This window comes from Symsagittifera roscoffensis, chromosome 7 (assembly GCF_963678635.1).
Source record: "Symsagittifera roscoffensis chromosome 7, txSymRosc1.1, whole genome shotgun sequence".
Classification (NCBI taxonomy): Eukaryota; Metazoa; Xenacoelomorpha; order Acoela; family Convolutidae; genus Symsagittifera; species Symsagittifera roscoffensis.
The window spans coordinates 9,279,716-9,294,980 of record NC_087068.1 but is presented as its reverse complement, the minus strand read 5'-3'; the positions used below and the strand labels follow the sequence as shown (position 1 = coordinate 9,294,980).

Genomic DNA, 15,265 nt, shown 5'->3' with positions numbered 1-15,265 from the left:
TTTTTGAGATTTTGTGCTCTTCCGGGCTCAACGAGTTTCAAGAACATATTTTTTTAAACAGGAAAAACAGAAAGTTTATATGATTGTAGCAGTATTTCTGCTGTGATATAAGTGTGCTTGCATTTCACGCGTTTTCTGTTCATGTTTTCTGGAGTAGCTAAAATCATGAGAACAAAAAGGGCTTTAAAAACACTGACCATTACTTTTTAATCAAAGACAGTTGTACACAAAAGACAACTGCGGCGTTTTAAAATTAATCTTCCCAAGCGAGGTGAGGGAATTGTAATTGGCGTTGTTTTATTTACTATTTTAGCTGACGGTCAACTAGTCAAATCGCGCCTTCTTTGACTTACAAAATCCCGAGGGAACATTTTTGAAATTAGATTTACAAGTAAAGTCGATTTCTTCAGCTTTAATTCAATTCGCTTTGTTATAAATCGGCAAAAGCTCTTCGTTAGACAATCCCTTATTCCGGTAACCATCTTCATCCGTATAAAATTTCAAGTATTAAATTTCGATAGTCAGATTTCATCTCGTCTGCTGTTGATTAAAAGCTTTTTCTGAAGCATTTTGTTACTCATGACAATCGATGGCACAAAAAATTGAAATTGAACCTGCAATGTGAGTGAACAAAGTTCATTATTTTCGCAATTCTATTAATATTAACCAACTTCAACGTTATTTTCAGCCTCCTGTAAGTCATCGTCCAGTTTATACAAATTCGATTAAATTAATGATAGGTTAATGATAGGTTAAAAAACAACCATAAAGAACACATTAACACCAAAATCTCGAGTTATTTAAAAATTACGCGAGAACTACCAAGTCAATTGATGAGAAAGTTCTGTCAAATTGAGCTTCTTTTGTAGCCTAACAAAGGTTTAACAAATTTTCGTAAAAGCTTGCGCAAAACGTTGAAATGTTTCAAATCCTAGAAATGAAATTTTATATTGTAAAATGCCATTTTATTTATTTAAAATTTTTATATAATTGGACAGATTTTTAAAGCTTATACCCGTCTAGAAACTTGTTGCATTACATACAAAGCTCACTTTGACATAACTTGCTCATCAATTGACAAAGTACTTTTAGCGTGAACTTTGACTGGATCCAAAATAACACGCTTTAGGGGTAAAAAAATTGGTTCCGTTTTCTCAAAAGAAACTTTACCATAAAAACTGGTAAAACGATAACCCACTTTTCTCATAACTTTTGTCTGATTTCATCGTAAAATGAGAAAAATGAGTTTAAAAATTTCAACTAGTTTTTTTTTGTCCGGGTAATACATTTTAGCACCTTGCAAAATACCTCAGCAACTTACTTTTTTAGAAGGACTGAGTAGCACAAAATAAAATATAGGGAAATGAAGCTTTCCCTGTGGTACTTGATATTCAACAAACACAAAATGCAAGAGACAAAGTTAAAAATGCCTATGTACAAGAACCGAAAAACTTTGTTTCAGAACAAAATAGTTCAATTTGTATTAAAATAATTCTATATAAAATAAATCATTACACGTGGAAATTTCCTTTTGACAAAATTTATGAATTGAACATTAGAAAAAAAAGTCCAAACACGAAAGATCAAATTTTGCTGGAAAAAAAGAAACACCATCACGACCCATATAAGCGTCTTCACTACGTTCATTGTCACTTAATACTAAAAACAACCATTTTATATTGTTTTACCTCTGCAAAAATTGACAGGCATACTGTGCTGCTTGCTCTATTTATTAAAAGGAAATTGAATAACCGACACCGATCCCTTAGCATAACTGAACACCTAGCGGCAAAATTGAACGACCGTATCTTCTTCCCAATGGAAAATATTGCATGTGCATTACGAAGAAATTTAATTATAGACATTAGAACTAGATAAAAACCGCGAAATGAATCAAAATAAAATATCAGCAAAACTCGAATTAAGCAGCTGAAAAATTCAATTTTAATTTGATACGATGGTTGATTACGTCTTTTCAAAAACTGGACTGGATTATTACGTCCCTGAAAATAAAGATTTATTTGATCAACGGAATTTTATTTGTTCAACAGCTCGACAACCGTTCAATTGCTTATTTAAAATAATACCTCACCAACTTACTTTTTTAGAAGGACTGAGTAGCACAAAATAAAATATAGGGAAATGAAGCTTTCCCTGTGGTACTTGATATTCAACAAAAACAAAATGCAAGAGACAAAGTTAAAAATGCCTATATACAAGAACCGAAAAACTTTGTTTCAGAACAAAATAGTTCAATTTGTATTAAAATAATTCTATATAAAATAAATCATTACACGTGGAAATTTCCTTTTGACAAAATTTATGAATTGAACATTAGAAAAAAAGTCCAAACACGAAAGATCAAATTTTTCTGGAAAAAAAGAAACACCATCACGACCCATATAAGCGTCTTCACTACGTTCATTGTCACTTAATACTAAAAACAACCATTTTATATTGTTTTACCTCTGCAAAAATTGACAGGCATACTGTGCTGCTTGCTCTATTTATTAAAAGGAAATTGAATAACCGACACCGATCCCTTAGCATAACTGAACACCTAGCGGCAAAATTGAACGACCGTATCTTCTTCCCAATGGAAAATATTGCATGTGCATTACGAAGAAATTTAATTATAGACATTAGAACTAGATAAAAACCGCGAAATGAATCAAAATAAAATATCAGCAAAACTCGAATTAAGCAGCTGAAAAATTCAATTTTAATTTGATACGATGGTTGATTACGCCTTTTCAAAAACTGGACTGGATTATTACGTCCCTGAAAATAAAGATTTATTTGATCAACGGAATTTTATTTGTTCAACAGCTCGACAACCGTTCAATTGCTTATTTAAAATAATCAGTCTTCCCGCACCGAAAAAAGTGTTTTTGAACAATTTGAAACATAATTTCAATTTTAGAGATGAATTTGACGATCGCAAAAGGCTTCTTGATAAAAGCAACTTCTTACTTAAACAATTTATTCATGTAGATAAATTCCCTTTTAAGTCGAAAACTATGAAAATAATCATAAGTTGGACCCACTAAACGAACAATTTTCTTTAATGCTTTGTTTTCTAAGATGTCTTGAAGACTGAGATAACAGTAAGATCTTCTCAAGTCTTCCAACTTTTGGCAAGGGAGATGCATTTAAATTACCAACCAAACTGAAAATAAGCACGAAAACTTCACTTTCCGTGACCGCAAAACGATTACACAAAAACAAATTGCCGCTATACAAAAAACGAATACCATGACAGGAATGTAGCATTAAATATAATCAAAATATAATCAGTGATATCATCATCTCCATAAAACGATATTTTAGCAGCTTTGCCACAAGTTGAAAATTGATTTAAGAACATGACCGAAATATTAGAAGCCTAGGATAGGATCACTCTAGTATTATTAGGTCAATCCAACTTCACGCCCTCAAAATACAAAATAGATTTTTGTCTCCTATGAGAGCACACTATAGAGCTACATTACGCTGAATATTATCTGCCTTATCGATTCAAATCACCATTTCAGCAAGGATTTAACAGGATTAGGTGTTTTATTAACTTCTAAATTGGAAAAGTTACTGCTTCCTTCTTAATCAGCTAAGATTTACGTCATGACTTCTCCATGTCTTCTTATCTACATTACACTCCTGAAAACGCAACCTCAGATTTCAAATCGCTTACTCTTTTCCAGAGAAGCTCAATCAATATTCTGGCAAGCAACTTTCCTCTTTTTTTTCTAGAAACAAGATACCAAATAGTTTGAGCTGATCTAAAACGCGAAAAATCACTTTGCACAAAACGTATTTTAAAATTGTTTTTTTTTGTTGAGGTTATCGATTAATCATTCGCATGTATCTCACACTATTCAAATAGTAGAATAAAAAAATAAAATTCATCAAAGAGACTTCCTCCTAAATACTTCTGGCTACTAACTTGAGAAACTTCAACTTTCGACTAACAATCCCTAGCTAGACCCTCCCAACTTAAATCCATCATTTTTAATCTATCACAATTGTCAATTTTCAGCCAGCTAAAAGTCAAACCGAGGGGGATTACCCATTTTACCCAAGTCACCTCCCAATTCACGTAGAAAAGTTACTCCAAATTGAAATTCAAGTAGAAAAAACAGCCCCCATTTTATGGAGTGTAACCTAATTTAATGCACTGCTGATTTGAAGTTAATCTACAGAAACTAAGTTATCCCCATTTGATTCTCTCTCTTCTGGCGTTTATTATCGACCGTCTTTTGTTAACCCTAATTACAGGGAGAAACTCACTTCAGCAAGATCTAGAAATCAATAGACGATCTCAAATAGCTTTTTTCATAAATAAAAGTACTTAACGGCAATAGTTTGTCTGTTTGCTTGATTATTAAAATTTAGTGAGCTGAAAAATTTAATGAACTGAATGAGAGAAAACTTAGCAGAGCAACTAAAATATAATTGTGAAAGGGGTGAGTTACTTCTACTTTAATCGAAATAACAAGATTTTTCAAAAACTACAAAAAAGTATGGTCTTTTCTCAAGTTTTTATCAAGATATTCGATTACAAGAGACTTTAAAATACCTAGCTATCAGAACGGTTAGAAAATCTTAAGACAAAAAACACCATAAATACTTGACAAGAAAGTATGCAACGAGAGCTGATAATTAGTCGAAAAAATACTGCATCAAAAAATCTTGCCTAGCTCAAAAATTACACCGCAATATCTAAGGAAAAGATAGCCCTTGCAATGTCAAAAAGTGCACTATACATTCTGAAGAGCAAAAAAAAACAGCAAATTGTTCAAATTGCTTCAATTTCACTGGGAATGATTTTACGAGTAACCCGCTGCGTACGAGCTAGACAAAAAACCATAATGAATCATGCAAAAATTATTTCATTTGACACTTTTCTATTTTTTATATATTGATAACTATTAATCTAACCATATTCCATAAAGCCATTATAAATCGGGAAACTATCTTTACTCTTGAAACCAAAAATAAAGAGCATTTTCTGAGCAGATTTATAATTACAAGAAATGCGAGGCGCAAAAAATTAAAGATTTTACTTTAATTAAGAGCTTATACCTAATATTCAAAAATACTTGGAAAAACTTGAAACGTGAAATTTCACCTTCTTTGATAGAATAGAACAAAATTTTTAATTAATAAAACATCTTTTTGTCTCACGGCCAAGCCTGGAATATTTCGATTGACCCTTATGACGTTTTCCCTGCCTGATATTTTCGAGTTTTTTCGACACTTTTTTAAAAGTCATTTCACTTGCGGAATGTCTAGACTTACATTCGATTCGAGTTCTAATTGATGTAATTTGCATCTAGTGAAGAACCATTTGGACAATTTAACATGTTTCGATTCAATTTGGAATATTCTTGAGCGCTTGTTAGTTGCTGCAATCACGCTTATGCATAGAAACCACAGGAATAGAAGATAAAGTGCGCAAAAATTAGTACAATCTGATAATTTTAAGAAACTCATTTATGCAAAATTAGAGAAATAACAAGGATAGCCGGTAGCTGCGCAAATAGCACAAAAAAATGTTCCGACAACCTTCTCAAAACTAAATTTTTTTCAAGTTGGTGTCTTATCTGAAAGAACTATGAGAACACGTAGAAATTTAGTCAATTAGGCATGAGCCATTACAACTTTTTTTTCAATTTTTTGCACTAAAAATATCAAAGATTTTTGATTTTTTTTTACTATAGACGCGCAAAATGAATCTTATAAAACTATACGTTTTCTTTTTAGTAAAATCAGATTTTTGTTCAGCGTTAACTGTCAATTTTCATATATAATAAACGTTACTCGATCGTTTTACTCGCTCAAAAACAGACGAAAAACATTAAATTTCAAACCGAGTTTTCTCAATACTAGGAAAATTTTTGGGAATTTTTAAAAGTTTCTCGAATCACGACTGAAAGAGTTTCAATATGATATATAACTCAACCCAGTCCAATAATTCTTTGTGGTACCTGATATTGCGTGGAAAACAAATAAAACACCCGAATACCGTTCAGATTAATAACATACAGGCAACCAACGGTCGGAACAATATCATACAGGCACAAAATATCTTAAATTGAGAGCTCGAGGCGTAGATGTCCGCTAAAAATCATAACTTCGATTATCGAAATTGGTCTGAAGAATGACCTAACTGAGCTGAATTATTTCATCATGTGTTCAAATTATAAATACAAAAGCATAAAAAGTAGATTGAATGTTACGCCAATTTCAATGTCTGTTCAAAGTCCTAAAACTTAACGGAGTTTCAAAAGCAATAAATTGCCATCCGAGTTTCTTTTCGGTACAACACCCGTTTCATAAAAAGTTCTCTCAGTGTTGAGAAAGTTAATTCGTTTTTCAAATTAAATTATTCGAAATAATTCGACCTCAGATAATTCGTTTTAACTAAATAATTCGTTTTTCAGATTAAATTATACAAATTAATTCGACGAAATTATACGACCTCCCAACATTAATTCTACTAGAACTTAAACGCTATATTTCAAGTTCATTTAATTATAGTAACCCCTCTTTCTGCATTTTTCACCTTAATCAATCGCCCTTTGTAGAAAAAAACAACAGGAAGTAACAACAAAAAACTGCAAAACTAAAATTTATACTTCTCGATTTTTAACTTTTTTTCCAAATCAATTTCGACGGAAAATAGTGTGATACTCGCACAGCACGGATATCATTGCTATTTTCTGACTTTAGAAGAAAGCGAGGAATATATGCTTGGTGTTTTTATTCAGTCCAATTTTACAAAACTTGACTGCGTATAAGTATCGACCCGGGAATTTTTGGGTTAGCAATGCAAGTATGCTTGCCACTAGCCTAAATGCGATTGGAAGTGCTCAATTTTTATTTAAGTTCAACGCGAATCATCCCGCACTCAACATTGTTCCTATTGGCAGTCCAAAATTTGTAATTCATCATTTTTTATTTAAAATTATTCGAGACCAGCTAGCTAAGGGACAGTCTAAACGTTCAGGGCATTGCCCTGATATACGAGCAGTCTTGTTCTATGATTATAATGGAGTAATTTTGTTTTGATAATCGGTCAACATAAAATTGATCAAACGCGAGAATATCAAACAGTTTTTTTCTTCAGAAGTATAAATAACATTTCAAAAGGGCGTTGCAAACAAAGAAATGCGATAATTTTCGATCGCTACGGAGAAGGCTTATTTATTTCAGAGATATCTCGGACCACTTGGAAATCTGATTAAATTAATTAATTCCTCCTTCTTGAAAAAATATAGTAATTACCAGTATCATGCTTTACCGTTGGGATTGAAATAAAAAAGAGTTAGGTTTCCTACACAAACAAACATATTCACTTGATTTCGTTATGTTTACGCCAGAGCCACTTATGTAAACAAACGTTGTCGTAAAACACCCCGAGGAGCCATGCAATTAGATCCCACAAAAATGCAGCACATGCTAAACTGAATTTGGTGAGAAGTGTTGAACAGAATTTACACCAGCCCCCAGATAAAAGGCAAACAGATTAGAAGGGAAAATTCACTTTTCATACAGTAGAAATTCTCATTTACAGAAAACACCATTTGCGAATTCGCCCCAATCGTAAAAAAATTTTTCCTGATAAGATTTAATCTGGATTGACGCTTATGCATCAATTGCTGAATTTTCGTTTCATGCTATTCAAAGTAAATATGCGACAAAAATTAATTTGGAAAAATTAGCGAGGATTCCTAAGAAAAAGGTGAATTTACTAATTTTACAAGGAACCAAAATTAGTTTTTGTTGTACCAGTGAAAATGGGGAGTAATTTGGTATTCGGCAAAATTTTGAAAAAACAGGTCAAAAAAGACGTTTTTGGCCACTTTTTGGAAAAATTGGACAAAAAACTGCGTTTTTTCGGCGCGCGCTCCTTCCTCAAAATTAGTATATATTGGCGCCGAAGACGCCTTTAGAAAACTTTTGGGGTCCGTCACCAAAAATGGATATTTCAAAATAATACAAAGAGGAGACCCTTTGGGTCGGCAGGGGGTCGAATCCCTGAGGGAGGGAGGGCGTATGCCCTCCCCCCTAAATCCGCCTCTGCTTCAATTAATTTAGTTTTCGAAGTTTTTTCTAGCGCCATTTTCAGAGATTTTTTTGAAACAATCAACAACGTTCCAAAAACCAGATTAAGTTTTTTATTGTTTTTTTTTTAAATTCATTGTTTGAGGAAGACTGTCCTATGTTTTTGTACGAATAAGCCTAATTTACTTTTAATATTGATTACGCACATGTTCTAGGCTTTGCTCAGATCCTCTCATCGCATCACGAATAAAAAACAAATTTTGGAAAAAGAAACAGTTTTTTTTTTATTATTATTGTGCTGGGAACTTTCTGTGCAATTCGCACACCGACCGGCTATCACTTATTTAGTAATTTACAAATTTGAGATGCCTTTTCAAAAAAAAACAACTGAAATTTTTCACTGAGAAAGAGGCTTTTCAACTGTAAACTTCAAAGTGCTTTAAGGAAGGATCTTATATATTAAAGTCTATAAGTTGAAACGGACAAGGGCGCATGTTTATTTGGGTGCAAACGTTCCGCCCGACTAGAGTTTTATCCCTAGCAGCTAAATTGGTCTAGATCTTGTTTACGCCATAACTATTTCATCCAATTCGCTACTTCTTGTTGGCTTTGATGACTGAACATTCTTAACATAGATATTATTATTATTATTATTTTCAGACCAACACCGCCATTCAGACAAAGATACAGAAATAATTGAACCTGTTTTGTCTTCAAAAACAATCTCTATAAATCATTACTTCAAAGAAAGAAAGCTTAAGCTTTCCACAGAATAAAAAATAACGATTCACTTCCTATTACAGTCACGTGTTACCTATAAAGGTTTAAAAAAAGAAACAATTTTGCTCGTTATATATAAAAAGAATTAGAATTATTTATTTTTCGGGAAAAACTTTGAAAGGGTCAATTATCCCTTGTTGGATTAATCACTTGATTCAGTCGTTTCGTTGACATTAGAGACTTCATCCAGCCGTCAACTAGTAACAAAAAGAAGGAATTCCGACTGACTTATCCATAAACATCATTATACAAGAACATCTTTACTTTTATCATTGCGATCTGGAAAGAAAATTAAAGAATTACACGGGATAATATGAAAAAAAGCAAGACAGGAAAAGACAAAATACCCAAAACTGTTTCCCTCAATGACATGAAAAATGCAACTGCTGTCTTGTCTTCCGGCGCTGCAAAGGTTAGTACTCAAAATACATTTAAGTAAATTCCATAAAATTCTGCATTGAAATCCAAATATATTGTCCCATGCCAAACAACCAACACAGATAGGCATATATGAGTTTTGTTCTCAAAAAAGTTCAAGCACACACAAATTTATTCTGACAGTTTTCTGGAGAAGCTAGATTTTAACAAAGATGGCAAAAAATACCGACATTCAAGTATTTACTTTCCGAGAAAAATGTGATTTGTTAGATAAACTACTTAGCTTGCTTCCGACAATCATTATCAGTGTTTGAATTGCTATATCAAACCAACCCTAGCCAATAGTAATAAAAAGGTCAAACAACAATCATTACAAAAAAATCTCAACTGAAAAATCAAGAATGTATCTCCTTTCCAATGATCGAAAATTATCTTTGCTGCTTCAGGAGTTTTGCCGTATCTTGACTTGCAGTGAGTTCGCGGTGAATGACGAAGATGGGGAGGACCCGCCATCTGAGTCAGTGTTGGTATCCATCGCCGGAGAAGCAGCACAGGTAAATCAACGACATACATTTACTTGATGCTCGCTACAAAACGTGAGCTTGGAGACAAAATATTAACAAAAAGAGAAAGTTTAGCAAAAAATACATATTGAAAATGTATCATTAAGCGGCTCAGAGAGGCCAGTAAAAATGATAGTTGATCTAAAAGACGAGTCAACAGACAGCTTATAACGCCAAACACAACACTTTGGGCAAGTTTTACACTACGAAGTATAATGGTCAAAATAAAATAAATAACTTGAACAAGGATAACCGATTGCTGAGCAAGTAGCACAGAATGTTACGACCATAATCTTACACACAGGGGCGAAGCGGAGCTTCGCTCCACTTGCGATACAACACAAAAATTAAAAAAAAACATAAGACGAAAAATTTGAAATTTTGAAAAAAAAACTAGGTCATATAAGCTTTCATGGGTCTCGACAGCAGTTCATTCCATGCAAACATGCCAGACAACTTGATTTTCAAACAGCAACAACGGAACAAAATTTACGAAAAGAAACAAAGCCGACAATCTTTGTGCAGACACAAGTTGAGCCGAAAAAAAAAGATTTTACAAATAAAGTCCCACCTTAAACAACAATGGACAACAGTTGCACTTGCAATTACAATGAAAGTTGTTTACAGCAAAGAAAAATCAGTGATGTGGCAACTAAGCCGACAATCTTTCAGCAGACAACAACTGAACCGAAAAACGATTTTATGATTTTTAAAATTTACTTCAAGTCTCCCCTGAAACTAGAACGAACAACACTTGCACTTGCAACTACAATGAAAATCGTCCACAGTACAAGCAAAATCAGTTATGACAATTTAGCCGACAAAACTTAAGCGAACAAACAGAAAACCAACAATTCATTTTTCCAGCAATAATTCATGCTCCTCAAACTAAATTCAATTCCTTCATTAATAACAGATAAAAATGAAATTTAGGTCAAAAAACAATAATGATCCAAACAAAACTTGGCTAAAAATCTTGGAACTAACGGAAGTGTATGACCGTAAGAAAAAAACGGATTTCTCAAAAAGCATTATCAAAGGTTTGCTATTAACTAAAACAAAATCAAATAACAAAACTGAAAATCATAGAATACCAAACTGTAAAACTATTGCCACAGAAAAGAATTTCTAGAAAACCTAAAAAAACCCTGAAATGAAATTACTATACTACCTAGAGACTGTATTACTATTAGGAAATCATTAAGTTAATACGCAATGGTAAAAGAGCTGAATCGCAACAAAAAATAGATAACAATACAAGACGACGCCGAATAGAAAAAAAAAACATTTCAAAAAATTTCAGCCAGAAACTACCGCAATCTTGCATCCATCTTGTGCATTACTCGCCAAGTACCTTAATAGACCAAAAAAGCTAGTCAAATTGCAACCAAAAACTTTCCGGGAATTAAGCTTTGTTTGAAACACTTTTAGTTTTTAAAATATTGCCTGAACCTATTCATGACGCCAAGATGCTGGAAAGCAAAAAAATAAATCAGAAAACAGACACCGAAAAAACCAACTTTTTACTAATGCAATTTTTTTTTCAAAAACCACTTCAAACTTTGTCTTTTCAAACAGAAATTTGCTTTTCAAAAAAATCGTTTGCGTGTATGAAAACAAAACACCCATAAATGTAATGCACTGCTTTTATTAATTAACCCGCATGGTTTCTAGATGTTATTGAATGGTATTAACTGGAGTTGATTTAGCAGTATCTCAATACGGACGCATGGGCCCCGACAGCATGGATTCTATCTCTATCACTTTCTCAGCTGTTTGAATTTAACTTTGGTTAGTAAACTTTTTTTTTTTTTTTTTTTTTTTTTTTTTTTTTGGTTAGTAAACTTTATTACTTTCAGCTAGCTCGATATTCAATATTATGTCCCAACTAATAACTCACTATTTACTTTTAATAAACACTAACTTGTTCAACTGCATGCTTGGGATTTTAACATTAATAATTTATGACATCAATTTCTAATATAGCACTTATTTCATGGCTATCAATAGCGTGCCATTTATGGGTACGCTACACTTACACTGTCGAATTATTTCCTGGCGACTGTTATTAGCATCGGGGTTACAATTTAAATACAGTATCTACATAAAATTTGGTGAGTTTCTAACTTCAAACTGTAGTAATTTCATTTAGTTGCATTTCAAAGGGAAACTGCAATGTTAAAAGCATAATAAATTTTAGGAACGAATTAAAAGTTATACGGTATAATTCAATTTCAATAATTTTAAATCAATTTAACTGAATAAATTTTCTATAAATTTACTTTTATAAATGGGTAAATAACAAACTAAACCGGCTTTAAATTAGGTTAGGCACAGGGTTAAAGCTGGTTGATGTACACCAAATGTGCATAAAATAAAGGTTTTAAACTATATACACTCAAATGGATTGGTTCTGTTATCAAATTTACATACACGAATTGTGTATTAAAGAAATTTTAACTTCACAAATGTATAAAATTAAGGTTAAACAGGTAAGTTTAAATTAGAACTTGAGTTCAGGGAAAATAAATAGTGCTGCTAGCACTTATGAGATTCAGGTTACAATTAAGCCACCACTTGAGTCATAGAATCAATGTTTGGGAACGTCATGGTCAATTAAATGATATAATCAGTGTCAGTAATGAAAGATGAAATGGCAACTTATTCGCATCTCAGTCTTCCTATACTTCAGGTCGTCTCCTCGTTGTATTGAGCTCCTATTTGGATAGAAGGAGGTTTCACACCTAAGATTCCTGTATTAGGAGTCAGTTTCATTCCTCCGCTGTAGTTTCGTGAAGTCTTTCCTTGGTGTGATGTCGTTGAGATTTCGCCCATTGATCTCGTTCTATTCATGTCTATTCTGCTTCCCTGCATTGATAGTGTCTCGTCGTTTAGTACTGCATCCTCCATCTGTCTGTGATGTTGTGGTACTGCAATCGTGTCGTCAATTACGTCTAGAATCGTGTATTTATTCTGCCATTCCGCTCGTGTTTCCATAAGTCTAGCTGTTTTTTCATCTCTGTCGCGTTCATCAATGTCCATTGCGACTACTGGCTTTATTCGTATATCTCCATAAGCGGTCTTTAGAAATTGTGGGGTTATGTCTCGAACTGCTTTGAATCGATGAAAAAGATAAGTGCACAAACACTGGAGTAGTGTGCTTCCGATGAAAACTATGACGGTCAGTGTCAGTGAAAGTTTTATTGGTACATAGCTTTCGAGTTTCTCTGTTAAGGTTGGTTTCAAAAGTTTCATTCCGTCGGCGATTGGTTTTGAAATCTCGTCCAATTGTTCCATGTTCGTGACTATTGGGCTGTCAATAAGTTTTATTTTCACTTGTTCCAAAAGTCTAATTCCGGCGTCCGTTTTTGATTCGAAGTATGGTAACTCATTAATTTCCGGAATTGTAGAGAGTAGGTGTTCCAATGGATCAGACAGTGTGACATTGATTCGTCTTGCTGGAATTTTGTCACAACTTTCCAGATCTGGTCTGATCTTGATATTTCTAGTTGTTAATTGCGTCCTGCAATCCAAAGTAATGATGCAAATGTTGCATCCTGAATGCTCTCTGCGGGATGGAGTATGAACCTCATGCAGGTTGTACTCCCACAAAGAGAATGACGAAGAGGCTGATGTGATTAGCCAGATACCGTATCCCAAATTCGTGGCTCGTTCCGGCGTAGGCAGAATGACTTTTTCCGTCTCACAGACCGTCAAGGCTGCTACAGGGTTTGGCCAGAATAAGTTAGATAGACAAGAGGATCTGCTCATCTGTGTCTGCATGGTTTGATGACAGATCCTATACCTTGATGAACCGAGGCATTTCTCATACTGCTCTCGTGTGAGCACTGAGGTTTCCATTCCGTTCTCAGAGACTGCGAAGTAGTCTCCCTCGGTCTTCCATCTGATTGCATCCTTCTGTCCCGGCTGTGGCATCGGGATTAAATGAGCTCGATAAACCGAAAAGACAGTTAGACTGGACGACATCGGTATCGCTAGTGTCATTAGCAGGCCTTCATCAACTGTTACAACATCTCGAAGCAGTTTTGCGTCATAGTACGAGTGAAGCTCGGTTGTTGGGATGGCTAGAGTCAGTCTGTCCGTTGCGTCTTTTTGGCTGTCGTAAACTGAATTCAGGATTGCTATCAGAGAGTCTCTGGGGACCAATGACATCGTGAGTCTCTTGTCTAAAAGCGTAGGGATGGCATTCATAATGTTCGTCTTAAAAGCGTACAGCGCTGCCCTGTAACTCTTGACATCTGAGTACAGAAGAGAGAGGAGAGAGGCTGCAGTATCAAAATTGAAATTCAATTGTTGATTCGAGAACAGGTACTGATCACAATCGCGCAAGATTTCGAAGTTGTGCTGTATGACCTTAAACTGGTCTTCGATCACTTTCCAATTTTCCTGCTGATTTTGGATCATTTCCTGCTGGATGGCATTAACTTCCGCGAGTTTGTCAGCAACCAGAAAGAATTTTTCATTGACCTGTTCTTCAAATTCGACTACGTGGTCTGTCAGTCGAGTAGTGAACTCATGTAGTTCCTTGATGTTCTGTGCATTGGCGCGGCTGTTGTCTTGACAAGTGCCAAAGATTCCCAATAGTCCGCAACTTGATGAATCGTCCATGAAGATTCCTGGTCCGAAAAGTCCGATTCCTGCGATGGCGGCAAGTTTTGACATTATTCCTCGTCTTTTTCGTGATTGATCTTCGTCATTTTCGTTGAATAGGAAATGAGAGGTCTCAACTTTGATAGTCGAAACTTCTTTTTGTGCTAGTTGTATTTCAACCTGGAGCTTTCGGAGCATCCAGTCGACATTGAAAGAATCAACACTGGCGTTGAATGTCTTCGCGAAACTGAGTTTACAATCTGTTGATTTGGATTTCCATTTCGTTGACAAGATGGAAAGAAGTTGCGTTACATTATCTTGGATCGTGAAATTGTAACTTGGGAATGGAATTAGGAATTCTGCGTTGATAAACTTTTCGGCTAGTAAGATCTGACTATCTTTATGAAAAATTATTCCCGTCTTCAAAGCATCTTCATATTCGCTCGCATAAGATGTGTTGGCAAGAAATACAAGAACAATGAGGGTGGTGGCTTCGATCATGACTATTGACGTAGACTTACAGCTAGGATGATGTTTCATAAACTATTGAGTAGTTGGTGTTTTGGAGTCCCAGGAAGGCGTTTGTCTGTAATTCAAAGTTGATGTTTTCGAATTCTGAGATCGTATTGAATCGGCAAGTAACTATCATACGCGAATCACCCACTGAGTAGGCAATGATAATCAGGATTAAATGATCTTCACAAGAGTACACTGAGTGAACTTCACCTGAGTAATTCAGATGGGGTTCGCCAAAACCGATTAGATCAATGTTGTAGGGAATTTCCGACAATAATTCTGAATTCTGAATTGAGTGCACTAGATTTTGAAATTCTTCGCTATTCATGAAGTTGTTTAAAATGGTAATTTCT

At 34.3% G+C, this 15,265-nt stretch overlaps 2 protein-coding genes across 5 annotated transcripts in view; both read left to right on the top strand.

The window, feature by feature from the left end:
- The window catches only part of LOC134851794 (serine protease 41-like), a 328,908-nt gene that overhangs the window by 200,374 nt on the left and 113,269 nt on the right, over window positions 1-15,265 (top strand). The gene's annotated exons all lie outside the window — the stretch shown is intronic.
- LOC134850890 (uncharacterized) overlaps window positions 5,822-15,265 on the top strand; it is a 56,146-nt gene continuing 46,702 nt past the window's right edge. The window contains exons 1-3 of one of the 4 annotated variants that reach the window (XM_063866664.1): window positions 5,822-6,939; window positions 8,623-9,256; window positions 9,669-9,776. In XM_063866664.1, the coding sequence (XP_063722734.1) occupies window positions 9,158-9,256; window positions 9,669-9,776 (207 nt within the window). In that variant the 5' untranslated portion in view covers window positions 5,822-6,939; window positions 8,623-9,157. Of the gene's footprint in view, window positions 7,686-8,152; window positions 9,257-9,668; window positions 9,777-15,265 lie in introns of those variants that run through there. The other 3 variants (XM_063866662.1, XM_063866660.1, XM_063866663.1) reach the window with 3 other exon arrangements.